The sequence below is a fragment of the Pseudophryne corroboree genome, chromosome 2, assembly GCF_028390025.1.
Source record: "Pseudophryne corroboree isolate aPseCor3 chromosome 2, aPseCor3.hap2, whole genome shotgun sequence".
NCBI lineage: Eukaryota > Metazoa > Chordata > Amphibia > Anura > Myobatrachidae > Pseudophryne > Pseudophryne corroboree.
Window position 1 is genome coordinate 667814069 of NC_086445.1, and position 21304 is coordinate 667835372.

General features: G+C 47.6%; 1 protein-coding gene across 9 annotated transcripts in view; it reads right to left on the reverse strand.

Moving 5' to 3' along the window:
* Positions 1-21304, reverse strand: part of FRS3 (fibroblast growth factor receptor substrate 3) — a 95752-nt gene that overhangs the window by 53215 nt on the left and 21233 nt on the right. For 6 of the 9 annotated variants that reach the window (XR_010235941.1, XM_063955064.1, XM_063955058.1 and 3 more), the window contains exon 4: positions 5237-5423. The exons of 1 other annotated variant lie outside the window; for it this stretch is intronic. Coding sequence is in view for 5 of the 8 variants with exons in the window: in XM_063955064.1 (XP_063811134.1) it covers positions 5237-5423 (187 nt within the window). In the remaining 3 variants the exon portion in view is untranslated. Of the gene's footprint in view, positions 1-5236; positions 5424-5467; positions 5599-21304 lie in introns of those variants that run through there. 2 more of the 9 variants (XM_063955066.1, XM_063955067.1) reach the window with 2 other exon arrangements.

The window sequence follows — 21304 nt, forward strand, 5'->3', positions numbered from 1 at the left end:
ATAGACAATCCTGTTTGCAGGAAATGTAGGAATCGACCCAGTTGAAATTCCTCCGTCGGAGCCCTCTCCTTCAGGATCCGGCGTTCAACCGCCATGCCGTCAAACGCAGCCGCGGTAAGTCTAGAGGTAGAGTGCACGGATCCTCCGTGCGCATCTCTTGAAGTTCCGGGTACCAAGTCTTTCTTGGCAAATCCGGAGCCACGAGTATCGTTCTTACTCCCCTTCGCCTTATAATTCTCAGTACCTTGGGTATGAGAGGCAGAGGGGGGAACACATACATTGACTGGTACACCCATGGTGTTACCAACGCGTCCACAGCTATTGCCTGAGGGTCTCTTGACCTGGCGCAATACCTGTCCAGTTTTTTGTTGAGGCGGGACGCCATCATGTCCACCTTTGGTTTTTCCCAACGGTTCACAATCATGTGGAAGACTTCTGGATGAAGTCCCCACTCTCCCGGGTGGTGATCGTGTCTGCTGAGGAAGTCTGCTTCCCAGTTGTCCACTCCCGGAATGAACACTGCTGACAGTGCTATCACATGATTTTCTGCCCAGTGAAAAATCCTTGCAGCTTCTGCCATTGCCCTCCTGCTTCTTGTGTCGCCCTGTCTGTTTACGTGGGCGACTGCCGTGGTGTTGCCCTACTGGATCAACACCGGCTGACCCTGAAGCAGAGGTCTTGCCAGGCTTAGAGCATTGTAAATTGCCCTTAGCTCCAGTATATTTATGTGAAGTGAAGTCTCCAGGCTTGACCACACTCCCTGGAAATTTCTTCCCTGTGTGACTGCTCCCCAGCCTCTCAGGCTGGCATTCGTGGTCACCAGGACCCAGTCCTGAATGCCGAATCTGCGGCCCTCCAAAAAGGTGAGCACTCTGCAACCACCACAGAAGAGACCCCCTTGTCCTTGGAGACGGGGCTATCCGCTGATGCATCTTAAGATGCGATCCGGACCATTTGTCCAGCAGATCCCACTGAAAGGTTCTTGCGTGGAATCTGCCGAATGGAATCGCTTCGTAAGAAGCCACCATTTACCCAGGACTCTTGTGCATTGATGCACTGACACTTTTCCTGGTTTTAGGAGGTTCCTGACTAGCTCGGATAACTCCCTGGCTTTCTCCTCCGGGAGAAAAACCTTTTTCTGAACTGTGTCCAGAATCATCCCTAGGAACAGCAGACGTGTCGTCGGGCTCAGCTGGGATTTTGGAAAATTTAGAATCCACCCGTGCTGTTGCAGCACTACTTGGGTTAGTGCTACACCGGCCTCTAACTGTTCTCTGGATCTTGCCCTTATCAGGAGATCGTCCAAGTAAGGGATAATTAATACGCCTTTTCTTCGAAGAAGAATCATCATTTCGGCCATTACCTTGGTAAAGACCCGGGGTGCCGTGGACAATCCAAACGGCAACGTCTGAAACTGATAGTGACAGTTTTGTACCACGAACCTGAGGTACCCTTGGTTTGAAGGGCAAATTGGGACATGGAGGTAAGCATCCTTGATGTCCAAGGACACCATAAAGTCCCCTTCTTCCAGATTCGCTATCACTGCTCTGAGTGATTTCATCTTGAACTTGAACCTTTGTATGTAAGTGTTCAAAAGATTTCAGACTTAGAATAGGTCTCACCGAGCCGTCCGGCTTCGGTACCACAAACAGCGTGGAATAATACCCCTTTCCTTGTTGTAGTAGGGGTACCTTGACTATTACTTGCTGGGAATACAGCTTGTGAATAGCTTCCAACACCGTCTCCCTGTCGGAGGGAGATGTTGGTAAAGCAGACTTCAGGAATCTGCGAGGAAGAGACGTCTCGAATTCCAATCTGTACCCCTGTGATACTACCTGCAGGATCCAGGGGTCGACTTGCGAGTGAGCCCACTGCGCGCTGAAATTCTTGAGACGACCCCCCCACCGGACCTGAGTCCGCTTGTAAGGCCCCAGCGACATGCTGAAGACTTTTCAGAAGCGGGGGGAGTGCTTCTGCTCCTGGGAAAGAGCTGCTTGCTGCAGTCTCTTACCCTTTCCTTTGCCTCAGGCAGATATGAATGGCCTTTTGCCCGCTTGTTCTTATGAGAACGAAAGGACTGAGGCTGAAAAGACGGTGTCTTTTTCTGTTGGGAGGTGACCTGAGGTAAAAAAGGTGGATTTTCCGGCTGTTGCCGTGGCCACCAAGTCCGATAGACCGACCCCAAATAATTCCTCCCCTTTATACGGCAAACTTCCATATGCCGCTTGGAATCCGCATCACCTGACCACTGTCGCGTCCATAAACTTCTTCTGGCAGAAATGGACAGCGCACTTACCCTTGATGCCGGAGTGCAAATATCCCTCTGTGCATCTCGCATATAAAGAAAATGCATCCTTTAAATGCTCTATAGTCAATAAAATATTGTCGCTATTCAGGGTATCAATATTTCCAGTCAGAGATTCCGACCAAACCCCCCCAGCACTGCACATCCATGCTGGGGCGATTGCTGGTCGCAGTATAACATCAGTATGTGTGTATATACTTTTTAGAGTATTTTCCAGCCTCCTATCAGCTGGATCTTTGAGGGCGGCCGTATCAGGAGACGGTAACGCCACTTGTTTTGATAAGCGTGTGAGCGCCTTATCTACCCTAGAGGGTGTTTCCCAGCGCGCCCTAACCTCTGGCGGGAAAGGGTATAATGCCAATAACTTCTCTGAAATTAGCAACTTCCTATCGGGGGTAACCCACGCTTCATCACACACTTCAATCAATTCATCTGATTCAGGAAAAACTACAGGTAGTTTTTTCACACCCCACATAATACCCATTTTTGTGGTACTTGTAGTATCAGAAATATGTAACGCCTCCTTCATTGCCGTGATTATGTAACGTGTGGCCCTACTGGAAAATACGTTTGTTTCTTCACCGTCGACACTGGAGTCAGTGTCCGTGTCTGTGTCTGTCGACCGACTGAGGTAATGGGCGTTTTAAAGCCCCTGACGGTGTTTGAGACGCCTGGACAGGTACTAATTGGTTTGCCGGCCGTCTCATATCGTCAACCGACCTTGTAGCGTGTTGACACTATCACGTAATTCCATAAATAAAGCCATCCATTCCGGCGTCGACTCCCTAGGGGGTGACATCCCATTACAGGCAATTGCTCCGCCTCCACACCAACATCGTCCTCATACCTGTCGACACACACGTACCGACACACAGCGCACACACAGGGAATGCTCTGATAGAGGACAGGACCCCACTAGCCCTTTGGGGAGACAGAGGGAGAGTTTGCCAGCACACACCAAAGCGCTATAATTATACAGGGACAACCTTATAGTAAGTGTTTTCCCTTATAGCAGCTTAATATATAATAATATCGCCAAAAAATGCCCCCCCTCTCTGTTTTAACCCTGTTTCTGTAGTGCAGTGTAGGGGAGAGCCTGGGAGCCTTCCCACCAGCGGATCTGTGTGGGAAAAATGGCGCTGTGTGCTGAGGAGATAGGCCCCGCCCCCTTCACGGCGGGCTCTTCTCCCGGTTTTTTCTGTAATCCTGGCAGGGGTTAAATACATCCATATAGCCCAGGGGCTATATGTGATGTATTTTTAGCCAGTAAAGGTAATTACATTGCTGCCCAGGGCGCCCCCCCCCAGCGCCCTGCACCCTCAGTGACCGCGGTGTGAAGTGTGCTGAGAGCAATGGCGCACAGCTGCAGTGCTGTGCGCTACCTTAAGAAGACTGGGAAGTCTTCAGCCGCCGATTTCTGGACCTCTTCTCTCTTCAGCATCTGTAAGGGGGCCGGCGGCGCGGCTCCGGTGACCCATCCAGGCTGTACCTGTGATCGTCCCTCTGGAGCTAGTGTCCAGTAGCCTAAGAAGCCAATCCATCCTGCACGCAGGTGAGTTCGCTTCTTCTCCCCTTAGTCCCGCGTTGCAGTGAGCCTGTTGCCAGCAGGACTCACTGAAAATAAAAAACCTAACAAACTTTTATTCTAAGCAGCTCTTTAGGAGAGCCACCTAGATTGCACCCTTCTCGGCCGGGCACAAAAACCTAACTGAGGCTTGGAGGAGGGTCATAGGGGGAGGAGCCAGTGCACACCACCTAGTGGTCAAACTTTTAATTTTGTGCCGTCTCCTGCTGAGCCGCTATTCCCCATGGTCCTGACGGAGTCCCCAGCATCCACTTAGGACGTCAGAGAAAAAGACCCTTGAACAATCTCGAGTGATCCCTGTACTGACCTCTGCAACCTCATCCTATCTGCACATGTTTTCAGTAGTCTATCCTTACTACAGTCTGTTCTAAAACTTGTGGCAAGACTGATCTTCTTCTCATCACTCTGCACACCAATACACTGCGACTGCAAATTTTCCGGGATGCAATTCAAATTACTCAACCTCACGAGCCACTCTCCTAATACATGTATGACCTCGTCACAACACGCTCACCTTCTTGCCACTTAGATTGATCTTTGACTTCCACCTTAACTCTACATATTAACCACCTTTCTGATTTCTTGTGTAGCTCCCTCATCTGACCATAGACTCATTATACTATCAATTTTTCTACCAGGAACCACTTATTCACTATACTCCCCACTCCTGACACAACCTCCCTCTTGGTGTACTACCAACTACAGTTCAAATTTCCACTCAATTTTTATCGTCTCATCATTGTCCCCACTGATAGACAACAGCCTCTAAGGCCCTCCACACCCTCTGTTTTACATCTGCATCTTCTTCAATCAACATTTTATATATTTGTTCTGTTTTTATAGATGATTTTTGTATTAGGAATTTAACTAACTTTCAATGGTGGTAGAGGGGGGATTGCAGTTGGTACTCCCAGTCACGGTTCTAGATACCATATTTAGACTGGTCTGTAAGAGGAAAGAAACGGAGGGGCACCATTTAAAGTACAACCCCAGGCAGTATTCTTTTATAGACAAAACTCCCTTCCACCCACTAGAGAATGCAAGGCTACTCCATTTAATGACCTGCCAATCATCATATACTGTATGGTGACACCTGCCTGTCCCATTTGTCTAGGAGAACTTTTAGCCGAGAGTACGTTTTTAGCCAATGTGTAAGAGAAGCTGCGCATTATGCAAAACATGCCCCATATATATCAGCAGATAATAAAAGATTGCTGTAAGTTCGTCTTTAACAAACAAATTTCACTAGCCACCGTCAAGCCAGCTGCAATGTGTCTTTTTATTAGGTTAGGGAAACTACACTTTGTGGATATAAGTTACACCTGAAGAGAGAAAAGAATCTATACCCTGACCAGTCTGACAGCGCCGCCCACTCTCAAAAGAGAAGAGGTTGGAGTCATATCCATAGCGCCGAAGACAGAGGTATGGCCATCTCACAGCATCACGCTTCCGAGTGTGTAGGACCAGATCAGTCTGTGTCAGCTCCATAATTCCTGAACCCAGCTCCGTCCCCTCATCATCCACATTCGTGACCTGCAACCAAATTGAAGTAGGTCTTAATTTTCAATGTAACTTACTTGTTAGTAGGGTCTATTAAAGGGAGTTTCCACCATACTAATGTAACTTTAAACACCATTTGGTCATAGAACTACTTCTGTAGGTCTTGCATGTACTGGTGATCTTTTCTGATGAGTCTTTGCAATACGTACTACAGTCGGGATTAAGAAAAAAAAATGTTTTGTAAAGTGGAAAATCCCTTTAACACATTTAGGAATCATTGTAACAAGATATAACTACCTTCATAATAGGATTTTAATTACATCCTTTTAATTTTAATTAAATCCTTTTCTCGTAGTCCATAAGGGATATTGGAGAATCTAGTACGATGGGGTATAGACGGGGTCCAAAAGAGCCGGTGCACTTTAAATTTCTACACTGGGTGTGCTGGCTCCTCCCCTCTATGCCCCCTCCTACAGGCAGTTATAGGTAAAAACGAGCCCAAAGGAGAAATCTACGTTATGGTAAGAACTTACCGTTGATAACGGTATTTCTCCTATGTCTACAGGTTTCCACAGGATAACAATGGGATGTGATGGAGCGACAGCGGATTGGCACCAAACGATCACAAACTTTCAGTCCTCCCAGGATGCAACGGGCTGGTCCATATATCCCCGCCCACTGGCTCAGGCAAATCGGTTGTATTCCAAAGCATTTAGGCAGGAGCATTATGTATAACCCTATTCAGACAAGAAGCACACACATGCACACCCTTCCATGCAAGAGGGAAGAGTTTAGTGAGTATAAAGATTCTCAAATCAGGTGCATCAGGGTGGGATCCCTGTGGAAACATGTGGACATAGGAGAAATACCGTTATCAACGGTAAGTTCTTACCATAACGTGGCAGGGTCCACAGGTTATCCACAGGATTACAATAGGACTTCCCAAAGCGATTTTTAGTGGTGGGGACGCCCCTGATTAGACAGGAGAACCTTACGCCCGAATTCAGTGTCATGAGAGGCAAAAGTATCCGAGGCATAATGTCTAATGAATGTGTTAATGGAAGACCATGTGGCTGCCTTACATATCTGTTCTGCTGAAGCATCATGTTGTGCTGCCCATGAAGGACCTACCTTACGTGTAGAGTGAGCAGAGACATTAGCCGGAACAGGGAGATCAGCATGAGAATATGCTTCTGAAATAGTCAATCGAAGCCTTCATGCTAGCGTCTGTTTAGTAGTAGGCCATCCTCTCTTGTGAAATCCATAGAGAATGAAGAGAGAATCTGTCTTTCTGATGGCACTGGTACAATCCACGTAGATTCTTAATGCACGGCCTACGTCCAGCGACGCTTCTCCCGCAGAAAGTCCCGATACCTGAAAAGCCGGGACCACAATTTCTTCATTAAGGTGAAACTTAGATATCACCTTGGGAAGATAACCAGACCTAGTTCTGAGAACTGCTTTATCTGGATAAAAAAATCAGAAGAGGAGATTTACATGACAGCGCTCCTAAATCTGACACTCTTCTAGCTGATGCCATAGTCAGCAGAAAGAGAACTTTAGCTGTCAACCATTTAAGATCCACTTTATTAAGTGGTTCAAATGGAGCACCTTGAAGGGCTTTGAGGACCAGACTTAAATCCCAAGGCACTGCAGGAGGAACAAAAGGTGGTTGAATGCGCAGCATTCCCTGGAAAAAAGTATGCACATCCTGTAAAGTGGCAATTTTCTTTTGGAACCAGTCAATGCTGAAACTTGAGCTCTCAAGAAAGCCACCTTCAAACCCTTATCCATTCCTGCCTGAAGGAAATCTAAGACTCTGGATCCATACTTTCACTGCACCAATGAATATAGGCTTGCCATATTCGGTGATAAATGCAAGCTGAGGATGGTTTCCTTGCTCTGAGCATAGTTTGAATCACTTGTTGTGAGAAACCTCTTGACTTCAGGATAGAGGTTTCAACAGCCACGCCGTCAAAGACAGTCGGTCCAGATTTCTGTGATAACACAGACCCTGCATCAGTAGGATCTGGACGTTGAGGGAGCAGAATTGGAGCATCCATCGACATCCTTTGCAGATCTATGTTTCATTGCCTTCTGGGCCAAGCAGGAGCTATTAGAATCACGGTACCTTTTGCTTGTTTTATTTTCCTCACCACCCTGGGTAACAGGGAGATTGGAGGAAACAGATATGCCAGATGAAAGTCCCATTCCACCAACAGTGCGTCCACAAGGATCGCTCCAGGGTACTTTGTTCTTGACCCGTATGCCGGAACTTTGTTGTTCAGAAGGGACGCCATGAGATCTACCTCTGGCAACCCCCACTTGTCTACTAGAGTCTGAAAAACTTCCGGGAGTAACGCCCATTCGTTTGCTCGAATGGTGAGTCTTTAGGACTCCTGGAGCAAATACTGCGGACAATGCTGGAAGATAGAGTTCTGCCCACTTTAGTATGCGACTTACTTCCTTCATTGCTTTTTGGCTGCGAGTTCCTCCCTGATGGTTGAGGTACGCTACTGCCGTTGCATTGTCCGGACGGATCTGGACTGGCTTTCCTTGCAGAATGCATTTTGCCTAAATCAGTGCCATGTATATAGCCCAGAGTTCCAACAGGTTTATTGGCAGGCGACTCTTCTGTCGTAAATTGTCCCTGGAACCATAATCTTTCGGACACTGCTCCCCAGCTCTGAATACTGGCATCCGTTATCAGGATCTCCCAATCGGATATCCAAAAGGGTCTCCCCTTGTCTAGATGGGATGTCTGTAGCCACCAGGCTAATGACCTTTTTACTTTTACTGGAAGTACCATCATTTGTTTCTTTATTGTCTGATGTACTCCATTCCGTCTGGTCAGAATTAGATGCTGCAAAGGTCTTGAGTGGAATTGTGCATATTCCACCATGTCGAATGTTGACACCAAACCCATCACTAGACTTGCTGCGTGAATTGATATTGTCCAACTGTGTACAATTCCGGAGTCATTAACTGCACCTTGGCTATCTTTTCCCCCCGAGGTAAAAATATTTTCTGCAGACTTGAATCCAATACAGCCCCCAAGAGAATCATCCATTGTGACGGAATCAGAGATGACTTTGCCCAATTTATGAGCCATCCGTGTTTCTGTAGACAAGTTATTGTCTGTTGATGATGGCTCAAGAGCAATTCCTGGGATTTGTGCCAGGATTAGAAGATTGTCGAGGTATGGGAAAATTCTTATCCCCTGTTTGCGGAGATAAGCTGCCATAACCACCATGATCTTGGTAAATACTCTAAGGGCTGTGGCTAACCCAAAGGGTAAGGCCTGGAACTGAAAATGTTGCTGGAGGATGGCAAACCTGAGATAACACTGATGGGACAATGCTATAGGCACATGCAGGTAAGCATCCTGTATATCCAGAGATACCATGTAATCCCCTGGTTCCATGACCAAAACTATGAAGCGTAGCGTCTCCATGTGGAACCGTGGTACCCACATGTATTTGTTTAACATTTTGAGATTGAGAATTGGCCGGAATGACCCATTTGGCTTCTGAACCTAAAATAGGTTGGAGTAAAAACACTGCCCCCATTGTGCCGGGGGTACTGGAATAATTACCCTGGACTGAAGCAATTTCTGAACTGCTTCTTGCAGGGCTCAGGCATTCGCCTCTATATGAGACTGACTGGTGCAGTAAACCTGTGAGGAGGCTGCTTCTTGAAAGGGAAAACATAACCCAGAGATACAATTTCTTGCACCCAAGCATCGGTTATCGACTACTGCCATATGTGTGCAAACTGAAGAAGTCTGTCCCCTACCCTGGGGTCCCCCAGGCGGAGGCCCAAACCATCAGGCTGATGGTTTCTGTTCTGGTTTGGAAGCTGGCCCTCTGGTGGCCCATTGCTTCATTGCTTTACCAAACTTATTGTACTGGGTCTGTTAGAATCATTTTTGCCTTTTGTTTTACCTTGCCACCAAAATGGGCGAAACCCCAAACCCCTAGGCCTAGGGTTATAACTGGCAGAAAACCTGACCTTCTTGGATTCTGCTTCTGACTCCAGAATATCTGTCAATTCCTTACCAAAAAGAATGTTCCCAACAAAAAGCAAAGATTCCAGAACCTTCTTGGATTCTGAATCAGCTTTCCATGCACGTAGCCAAATTGCTCTGCGAGCAGATACAGTTACGGTTGACGCTTTGGAGGCAATCGTACCCATATCCATTGCTGCTTCTTCTAAGAATACTGCAGCCTGCTTCATATGAGCTATATGGGATTCCTGCTCCCTAGTAGGTGCAGAAAGTCAGTTTTCCAGTTCATCAGCCCATTCAGCTACCGCCTTTGCCAACCAGGCTGAGGCCAAAGCTGGCCTTATGACTGCCCCTGACAGAGAAAATATGTTTTTCAAAAAACCATCCACTCTTCTGTCTGACATCATTTAATGATGTTGATGGTAAAGGCAAAATAGATTTTCGCACTAAACAAATGACGTGCGTATCTACCTTAGGAGGCACTTCTCTTTTTAAACAGTCCCCAGTTGGAAAAGGGTTAATAGGAATCCCATTTTTTTGGAATTTTATATTTCCTATTGGGTATAACCCAAGCTTCCTCCATAATTTCCGTCAGCTCCTCTGACCCTGGAAACTCAACCCTAACTATTTTGGGACGTTTAAACACAGGTGTCTTAGTTTTATTATTGGCTCTGCTGAATCCTCTAAAGACAGAATAGCCTTCATTGCTCCAATTAACTCAGCTATATCCTCTGAGCTGATTACTTCACCATATGAAGAACAGGTAGAAGGTGAGTATATAGAGATATCCTCATTTGATGTATCATCCTGTGTAGCCTGTGAATTTGATGATATATTTACCCTTGGTTTATTAGCTTGTTGATTTGCAGAAGCTGTTGGGGCTATACCATAAGAAGGGAGCTGAATGTATGGGTTAATAGTGTACCCTATTCCTGCGGTTGAAGCTGTAGGGACCAACCTTTCAGCTATACTAGTGCCAGATGCTAAGAAGATAATCCCACCTTGCAGGATAAACATGTTATGAGTGTTGGTGTTACTGTTAATGTAACCACATCACCTTTGCCGCTCTTAGACATGATAAATAATCAGCTTTTCACAGTATACTACACAATCTGTGACTGTAATCACTTTACTGTATTAAAGTGATATCAATCTGACGCCAACTCAAGCACCAGCATTGAAGCTCAGAAGAAACCACTGACAAACATATATAAAGTCAGCAATCACACCAGCAGTCAGTCACGTTATATATTAGTCATATGAGCATATTATCAACTACGAACACATTTCAAAGTATGTAGGAGTACATTTACTGAATTCTGTTCTATACAGTTATTTAACGTATTCAGACGCATTGCGAAGAAAACCACAGTAATGTACACAAACTCATATGCAATAGGCACTAAAGTTAACTATTCATACTAACAAAAGTAGATAGAAATTTAGTGCTGTATAACCCGTACTCCAGTAGAGTGGGATACAGGGAGACTCACCCCACTTCCAGGATCGATCAATACGTTAGCGAACGCTGAGTGGATCCAGATGCTACTAGTGTACACTGCCGCTCCGGGAACTTTTAGTGGACATAGACGCTCAGTGAACGCTAGTACATGCAGACGCAGCCGTCTGCGTCCCGTTCTCCTAGCGGTAACCTTAGTGTACACAGACGTAGCGGCCTATGCTGCGACCGAGACCCCTCGTGGTAGAGTCTGAGATGGAAGTGAGGTAACAGTTCATGATTGGAGACGCGTGGAAACTGGTCATGGACTGGGGGGAGGGGCGACCAGGAAAGCATCCGACTCCCCACTGCTGACATCAACCCTAGGGATCGCAGCCTCATACTAATCCTGGTGCCTTATGATCCCTAAGGCCTAGCGCTGTAGCACCCGTGGTGGCGGCACGCCAGCTGTTTGGTAGTCTCCTCCCAAAACAGTGCGGCTGTGTCCGTATTCCCCTTCTAAGCGGAACCGATGCCTTACCTTCTCCCCGTGCTCCGGCCACAGCCTGGCAACGTCTGCTGGACCTGCTAGTTATATCAGACACAGACGCCCGTCGAGACAGCACTTGTACCGTGGGTAAGCGTTGTTGCGACCCGGCGGAGAGTTGTAGGAGCGACTCTTTCCAATATGCGTGTAAGACGCTGTTAGGAAAGATCACTCAAAAACAATGTAGTAAGACTATAAAAATAAAATAAGAAAGCTTAGGGCTGCCAAACACAGCAGCCCTGTGACCATGGTCCGGCTCCTGCCGCACCAAACAAAAACCTGATTTGCCTGAGCCAGTGGGCGGGGTTATATGGACAAGCCCGTTGCATCCTGGGAGGACTGAAAGCTTGTGATCGTTTGGTGCCAATTCGCTGTCGCTCCATCATATCCCATTGTTATCCTGTGGATAACCTGTGGACCCTGCTTGAGAAAGGACATATATGAGAGAAGGAAACATGACAACAAAGAGTGGTGATATTTATAAACCAGCACACCACTAACATACAACAACCAACCATGGCTGGAAACAACAACAGCAACAAACTGAACAGGTAACTATAGAACAAGAACCTGCAGAAAAGTCAACGCACTGAGGCGGGCACCCAATGGGGGTAATTCTGAGTTGATCGCAGCAGCAAGTTTGTTATCAATTGGGCAAAACCATGTGCATTGCACGGGGGGGGGGGGGGGGGGGAGCAGATCTAACATTTGCAGAGAGAGTTAGATTTGGGTGGGTTATTTTGTTTCTGTGCAGGGTAAATACTGGCTGCTTTATTTTTACACTGCAATTTAGATTTCAGTTTAAATACACCCCACCCAAATCTATCTCTCTGCACGTTACATCTGCCCCTCCTGCAGTGCACATGGTTTTGCCCAACTGCTAACAAAATTGCTGCTGCGATCAACTCAGAATTAGGCTCAATGGCCCTCATTCCGAGTTGTTCGCTCGCTAGCTGCTTTTAGCAGCTTTGCACACGCTAAGCCGCCGCCTACTGGGAGTGAATCTTAGCTTAGCAGAATTGCGAACGAAAGATTTGCATAATTGCGAATAGAAATTTCTTTGCAGTTTCTGAGTAGCTTGGTACTTACTCTGCCACTGCGATCAGTTCAGTCATTTTAGTTCCTGGTTTGACGTCACAAACACACCCAGCGTTCGCCCAGACAATCCCCCGTTTCTCCAGCCACTCCCGCGTTTTTCCCAAAAACGGCAGTGTTTTTCCGCACACCCATAAAACGGCCAGTTTCCGCCCAGAAACACCCACTTCCTGTCAATCACACTCCGATCACCAGAACGATGAAAATTCCTCGTTATGCCGTGAGTAAAATACCTAACTTTTGAGTAAAATAACTAAGCGCATGCGCTCTGCGTACATTGCGCATGCGCAGTTTGCGACAAATCGCTCCGTTGCGAAAACCACTAACGAGCGAACAACTCGGAATGAGGGCCACTATCCCTTATAGACTATGAGAAAAGGATTTACCAGTAGGTAATTAAAATCCTATTTTTTCTAGCATCCATAAGGGATATTGCGGAGTCTAGCACGATGGGGATGTCCCAAAGCTTCCTGAACAGGCGGGAACGTGCAGAGACTGCTACAGCACCGCCTGCCCAAACTGGGTATCCTCTTTGGCCAGGGTATCAGATTTGGAGAACTTTACAAAGGTGTTCTTCCCTGACCAGGTAGCAGCTCGGCACAATTGCAAGGCCGAGACTCCACAGGCAGCTATCCAGGAAGAGCCCACTGAACTTGTAGAGTGGGCCTTCAGAGACTTAGGAACAGGTAAGGCTGCCGACACATAGGCCTGTTGGATAGTAAGCATAATCCAACGAGCAATGGACTGCTTTGAAGCAGGACAACCTTTTTTCTGCGCATCATAGAACACGAACAAGGAATCCGTCTATCTAATCCGAGCTGTTCGCTTGACATAGATTTTCAAGGCATGCACAGCACCCAATGACTCCGGAGAAGCAGAAGTATCAGAACTGGACAGAACCACAAAAGGTTGATTCAGGTGAAACGCGGAGACAACCTTAGGCAGGAACTGATGTCTAGTCCGGAGCTCCGCTCTGTCCTCTTAAAAGACCAAGTACGGACTTTTACACGATAAGGCCCCCAATTCTGAGACATGACGAGCAGAAGCCAGGGTCAGTAACATCACTGTCTTCCACGTGAGGTACTTGTCTGCTACCGTCAGCAAAGGATCAAACCAGGAGGACTGTACAAATTCTGACACTACATTCAAATCACAGGGTGCCGTAGGCGGCATAAAAAGGAAGTTGTATGTCGAGTACCCCCTGCAAGAAGGTCTGAACTTCTGGCAACACTGCCAATTTCTTCTGGAAGAGAATGGAGAGCGCTGAAATGTGGACCTTAATGGAACCCAGACGTAAGCCCTTATCTACACCAGCCTGCAAGAAACGTAAGAAACGTCCCAAGTGGAACTCCGCAGGCGGATATGTGCGTTCCTCGCACCAAGAGACCTATCTGCTCCAGAAATGATGATAGTGTTTTGACGTCACAGGTTTACTGGCCTGAACCATGGTAGCCTTGAAAGCTAGGATGTTCCGCTCAACCTCCATGCCATCAAACTAAGTCGCCGTAAGTCCGGGTAGACGAACGGTCCTGTTTGAAGGAGATCTCTTCTGAGGCCAATCCGGGGCAATCAGAATTGCCTGGACTCCTTGATGTCTGATGCGCTTGAGCAACGGAATCGGAGGAAACAGGTAGACCAGCCGGTAAGGCAAAAGCGACGTCAGTGCATCTACTGCCCTCGCCTGAGGGTCCCAGGTTTGTGAGCAATACCAATGAAGCTTCTTGTTGAGACAAGAAGCCATCATGTCTATCTGTGGGCAGCCCCACCGGTGGACGATCTGTAGGAACACCTGCTGGTGGAGACCCCAACTCCCCCGGGTGGAGATCGTGATGACTCAGGAAATCCGCTTCCCAGTTGTCCACACCCGGAATGAATATTGCCGACATTGCTCTTGCATTTCTTTCCGCCCAAAGGAGTATTTTTGACACCTCTCGCATGCAGGCTCTGCTATTTGTTCCGCCTTGTCGATTGATGTACGCCACTACTGTGGCGTTCTCAGACTGTACTTGGATCACGTGATCCTTGAGCAGAGGAGAGGCCTGAAGCAGAGCATTGTAGATCGCCCAAAGTTCCAGAATGTTGATCGGAGGAGGGTTCATGGGCTCCCCATCCTCCCAGACTTGCATCCGTTGTGAGGAGGATCCAATCCTGAATCACGAAACTCTGGCCTTCCAAGCGATTGGAGGATTGCAGCCACCACAGGAGGGAATTCCTGGCTTGAGGCGACAGCCGTATCATCCGGTGCATCTGAAGATGTGATCCGGACCATTTGCTCAGGAGATCCAGCTGAAAAGTCCTGGCATGGAACCTCCCATATTGGATCGCCTTGTATGAGGCGACCATCTTTCCCAACAATCTTATGCAAAGATGGATGGACACTAGACTAGGTTGGAGCACCATGCGGACCATCTCTTGTAGTGTTCTCACCTTGTCCTCTGGTAGGAACACCTTCTAGGCCACAGTATCCAGCAAATAAACAGAGCCGAGGACCGCGCTTCTTGCTTCACTTGATATAGTAAGCTGCTTGTGGAGGGGTACTTGTCCACTTTCCTCTCAATATAAATAGATAAAAAAACAAAAGTACCTCCCAGCGCTAATACAATCAAGTGTAATGTCAACTCACACCACCAAATCTATTGATAGTCTCTTCCAATAATTGTACAAATATAGACCGGATAAAGTAAAATAAGAATTTACTTACCGATAATTCTATTTCTCGGAGTCCGTAGTGGATGCTGGGGTTCCTGAAAGGACCATGGGGAATAGCGGCTCCGCAGGAGACAGGGCACAAAAGTAAAGCTTTTACAGGTCAGGTGGTGTGTACTGGCTCCTCCCCCTATGACCCTCCTCCAGACTCCAGTTAGGTACTGTGCCCGGACGAGCGTACACAATAAGGGAGGATTTTGAATCCCGGGTAAGACTCATACCAGCCACACCAATCACACCGTACAACTTGTGATCTAAACCCAGTTAACAGTATGATAACAGAGGAGCCTCTGAAAGATGGCTTCCTAAACAATAACCCGAATTAGTTAACAATAACTATGTACAAGTATTGCAGATAATCCGCACTTGGGATGGGCGCCCAGCATCCACTACGGACTCCGAGAAATAGAATTATCGGTAAGTAAATTCTTATTTTCTCTATCGTCCTAAGTGGATGCTGGGGTTCCTGAAAGGACCATGGGGATTATACCAAAGCTCCCAAACGGGCGGGAGAGTGCGGATGACTCTGCAGCACCGAATGAGAGAACTCCAGGTCCTCCTTTGCCAGGGTATCAAATTTGTAAAAATTTACAAACGTGTTCTCCCCTGACCACGTAGCTGCTCGGCAGAGTTGTAATGCCGAGACCCCTCGGGCAGCCGCCCAAGATGAGCCCACCTTCCTTGCGGAATGGGCCTTAACAGATTTAGGCTGTGGCAGGCCTGCCACAGAATGTACAAGTTGAATTTTGTTACAAATCCAACGAGCAATCGACTGCTTAGAAGCAGGTGCACCCAACTTGTTGGGTGCATACAGTATAAACAGCGAGTCAGATTTTCTGACTCCAGCCGTCCTTTAAATGTATATTTTTAAGGCTCTGACAACTTCCAACAACTTGGAGTCCTTCAAGTCGTCTGTAGCCGCAGGCACTACAATAGGCTGGTTCAGGTGAAACGCTGATACCACCTTAGGGAGAAAATGCGGACGCGTCCGCAGCTCTGCCCTATGTCGAATGGAAAATTAAATAAGGGCTTTTATAAAACAAAGCCGCCAGTTCAGATACTCTCCCGGCCGAAGCCAGGGCCAGTAACATAGTCACTTTCCATGTGAGATATTTCAAATCCACATTCTTTAGTGGTTCAAACCAATTGGATTTGAGGAAATCTAAAACTACATTTAGATCCCACGGTGCCCCCTTAGGCACCACAGGAGGCTGTATATGCAGTACTCCTTTGATAAAAATCTGGACCTCAGGGACTGAGGCCAATTCTTTTTGGAAGAATATTGATAGGGCCGAAATTTGAACCTTAATAGATCCCAATTTGAGACCCATAGACAATCCTGATTGCAGGAAATGTAGGAAAACGACCCAGTTGAAATTCCTCCATCGGAGCACTCCGCTGCTCGCACCACGCAACATATTTTCGGCAAATACGGCGATAATGCTTCGCGGTGACTTCCTTCCTTGCCTTTATCAAGGTAGGAATGACTTCTTCTGGAATGCCTTTTCCTTTTAGGATCTGGCATTCAAACGCCATGCCGTCAAACGCAGCCGCGGTAAGTCTTGAAAAAGACAAGGACCCTGCTGAAGCAGGTCCCTTCTCAGAAGTAGAGGCCACGGATCGTCCGTGACCATCTCTTGAAGTTCCGGGTACCAAGTCCTTCTTGGCCAATCCGGAGCCACTAGTCTTACTCCTCTTTGCCGTATAATCCTCAATACCTTTGGTATGAGAGGCAGAGGAGGAAACACATATACCGACTGGTACACCCAAGGTGTTACCAGCGCGTCCACAGCTATTGCCTGCGGATCTCTTGACCTGGCGCAATACCTGTCCAGTGTTTTGTTGAGGCGAGACGCCATCATGTCCACCATTGGTTTTACCCAACGGTTTAATAGCATGTGGAAAACTTCTGGATGAAGTCCCCACTCTCCCGGGTGAAGGTCGTGTCTGCTGAGGAAGTCTGCTTCCCAGTTGTCCACGCCCGGGATGAATACTGCTGACAGTGCTATCACGTGATTCTCCGCCCAGCGAAGGATCCTGGCAGCTTCTGCCATTGCCCTCCTGCTTCTTGTGCCGCCCTGTCTGTTTACATGGGCGACTGCCGTGATGTTTTCCGACTGGATCAACACCGGTCTTCCTTGAAGCAGAGGTTCCGCCTGGCTTAGAGCATTGTAGATTGCTCTTAGTTCCAGAATGCTTATGTGAAGAGACTTTTTCAGGCTCGACCACACTCCCTGGAAATTTCTTCCCTGTGTGACTGCTCCCCAGCCTCTCAGGCTGGCATCCGTGGTCACCAGGATCCAATCCTGCATGCCGAATCTGCGGCCCTCCAATAGATGAGCCTCCTGCAACCACCACAGAAGGGATACCCTTGTCCTCGGCGACAGGGTTATCCGCAGGTGCATCTGAAGATGCGACCCTGACCATTTGTCCAACAGATCCCTTTGCATGGAATCTGCCGAAAGGGATTGCTTCGTAAGAAGCTACCATTTTTTCCCAGGACTCTTGTGCATTGATGTACAGACACCTTTCCTGGTTTTAGGAGGTTCCTGACCAGGTCAGATAACTCCTTGGCTTTTCCTTCGGGAAGAAAAACCTTTTTCTGAACTGTGTCCAGAATCATCCCCAGGAACAGCAGACGAGTTGTCGGCATTAATTGGGATTTTGGAATATTCAGAATCCATCCGTGCTGCTTTAGCACCTCTTGAGATAGTGCTAAACCCATCTCTAGCTGTTCTCTGGACCTTGCCCTTATTAGGAGATCGTCCAAGTATGGGATAATTAATACGCCTTTTCTTCGAAGAAGAAATATTATCTCGGCCATTACCTTTGTAAAGACCCGAGGTGCCGTGGACAAACCAAACGGCAGCGTCTGAAACTGATAGTGACAGTTTTGTACAACGAACCTGAGGTACCCCTGGTGTGAGGGGTAATTGGAACGTGGAGATACGCATCCTTGATGTCCAAGGATACCATAAAGTCCCCTTCTTCCAGGTTCGCTATCACTGCTCTGAGTGACTCCATCTTGAACTTGAACTTCTTTATGTACAGGTTCAAGGACTTCAGATTTAGAATAGGCCTTACCGAGCCATCCGGCTTCGGTACCACAAAAAGAGTGGAATAATACCCCTTCCCTTGTTGTAGAAGAGGTACCTTGACTATCACCTGCTGAGAATACAGCTTGTGAATGGCTTCCAAAACCGTCTCCCTTTCTGAGGGGGACGTTGGTAAAGCAGACTTCAGGAAACGGCGAGGTGGCTCTGTCTCTAATTTCAACCTGTACCCCTGAGATATTATCTGCAGGATCCAGGGATTTACCTGCGAGTGAGCCCACTGCGCGCTGTAATTCTTGAGACGACCGCCTACCGCCCCCGAGTCCGCTTGCGAAGCCCCAGCGTCATGCTGAGGCTTTTGTAGAAGCCGGGGAGGGCTTCTGTTCCTGGGAAGGAGCTGCCTGTTGCTGTCTCTTCCCTCGTCCTCTGCCTCGTGGCAGATATGAATAGCCCTTTGCTCTCTTATTTTTAAAGGAACGAAAGGGCTGCGGTTGAAAGGTCGGTGCCTTTTTCTGTTGGGGAGTGACTTGAGGTAGAAAGGTGGATTTCCCGGCCGTAGCCGTGGCCACCAAATCCGATAGACCGACCCCAAATAACTCCTCTACGCATCGCCTGTCCACTGTCGTGTCCATAAAGCTCTTCTGGCCGAAATGGACATAGCACTCACCCGTGATGCCAGTGTGCAGATATCTCTCTGTGCATCACACATATAAAGAAATGCATCCTTTATTTGTTCTAACGACAGTAAAATATTGTCCCTGTCCAGGGTATCAATATTTTCGATCAGGGACTCTGACCAAACTACCCCAGCACTGCACATCCAGGCAGTCGCAATAGCTGGTCGTAGTATAACACCTGCATGTGTGTATATACCTTTTTGGATATTTTCCATCCTCCTATCTGATGGATCTTTAAGTGCGGCCGTCTCAGGAGAGGGTAACGCCACTTGTTTTGATAAGCGTGTTAGCGCTTTGTCCACCCTAGGAGGTGTTTCCCAGCGCTCCCTAACCTCTGGCGGGAAAGGGTATAAAGCCAATAACTTCTTTGAAATTAGCAGTTTTTTTATCGGGGCACCCCACGCTTCATCACACACGTCATTTAATTCTTCTGATTCGGTAAAAACTACTGGTAGTTTTTTCCCACCCCACATAATACCCTGTTTAGTGGTACCTGTAGTATCAGCTAAATGTAACATCTCCTTTATTGCCAAAATCATATAACGTGTGGCCCTACTGGAAAATACGGTTGATTCGTCACCTTCACCACCGGAATCAGTGCCTGTGTCTGGGTCTGTGTCGACCGACTGAGGCAAGGGGCGTTTTACAGCCCCTGACGGTGTTTGAGGCGCCTGGACAGGCACTAATTGAGTGTCCGGCCGCCTCATGTCGGCAAACGACTGCTTAAGCGAGTTGACGCTATCCCGTAATTCCACAAATAAAGGCATCCATTCTGGTGTCGACCCCCTAGGAGGTGACATCCTCATATTTGGCAATTGCTCCGCCTCCACACCAATAACGTCCTCATACATGTCGACACATACGTACCGACACACAGCAGACACACAGGGAATGCTCTATACGAAGACAGGACCCACTAGCCCTTTGGGGAGACAGAGGGAGAGTCTGCCAGCACACACCAAAAAACGCTATATATGACAGGGATAGCCTTATGATTAAGTGCTCCCTTATAGCTGCTTTTATATTAATATACTGCCATTTATTTTGCCCCCCCTCTCTGTTATACCCTGTTTCTGTAGTGCAGTGCAGGGGAGAGACCTGGGAGCCTTCCTGACCAGCGGAGCTGTGACAGAAAATGGCGCCGTGTGCTGAGGAGATAGGCCCCGCCCCTTTTTCGGCGGGCTCGTCTCCCGCTATTTAGTACATTTAGGCAGGGGTAAATATCTCCATATAGCCTCTGGGGCTATATGTGAGGTATTTTTAGCCTTTTTAAAGGTTTTCATTTGCCTCCCAGGGCGCCCCCCCCCCAGCGCCCTGCACCCTCAGTGACTGCCGTGTGAAGTGTGCTGAGAGGAAAATGGCGCACAGCTGCAGTGCTGTGCGCTACCTTAAGAAGACTGCAGGAGTCTTCAGCCGCCGATTCTGGACCTCTTCTTGCTTCAGCATCTGTGAGGGGGCCGGCGGCGTGGCTCCGGTGACCATCCAGGCTGTACCTGTGATCGTCCCTCTGGAGCTTCATGTCCAGTAGCCAAGAAGCCAATCCATCCTGCACGCAGGTGAGTTCACTTCTTCTCCCCTCTGTCCCTCGTTGCAGTGATCCTGTTGCCAGCAGGAATCACTGTAAAATAAAAAACCTAAGCTAAACTCTCTAAGCAGCTCTTTATGAGAGCCACCTAGAATTGCACCCTTCTCGGCCGGGCACAAAAATCTAACTGGAGTCTGGAGGAGGGTCATAGGGGGAGGAGCCAGTACACACCACCTGACCTGTAAAAGCTTTACTTTTGTGCCCTGTCTCCTGCGGAGCCGCTATTCCCCATGGTCCTTTCAGGAACCCCAGCATCCACTTAGGACGATAGAGAAAGTATATTGTTTATTTATAAAATTATGAATAAAAGATAATCTATTCAATGTACCTAATAAGAATAAAAATAAAAAGTGATTCCTAATAATTTTATAAATAAACAATATACTTAACTTTATCCGGTCTATATTTGTACAATTATTGGAAGAGACTATCAATAGATTTGGTGGTGTGAGTTGACATTACACTTGATTGTATTAGCGCTGGGAGGTACTTCTGTTTTTTTATCACAGTATCCAGCAACATCCCCAGGAACAGGAGCCGTTGAGTCGGCTCCAGGTGGGACTTGTAAGTTGAGGATCCACCCATGGCATGACAGAAGTTGGATAGTGTGGTCGATACGGAGCAACAAAAGCTCCCTGGATCTTGCTTTGATCAGAAGATCGTCCAGGTAAAGGACAATATTGACTCCCTGGACCCAGAAAATCATCTCCACCATCACCTTTGTGAACACCTTCGGAGCTGTGGATAGGCCGAAGGGCAGTGCCTGGAATTGGCAGTGATTGTCCAGCAGGGCAAACCTCAGTTACG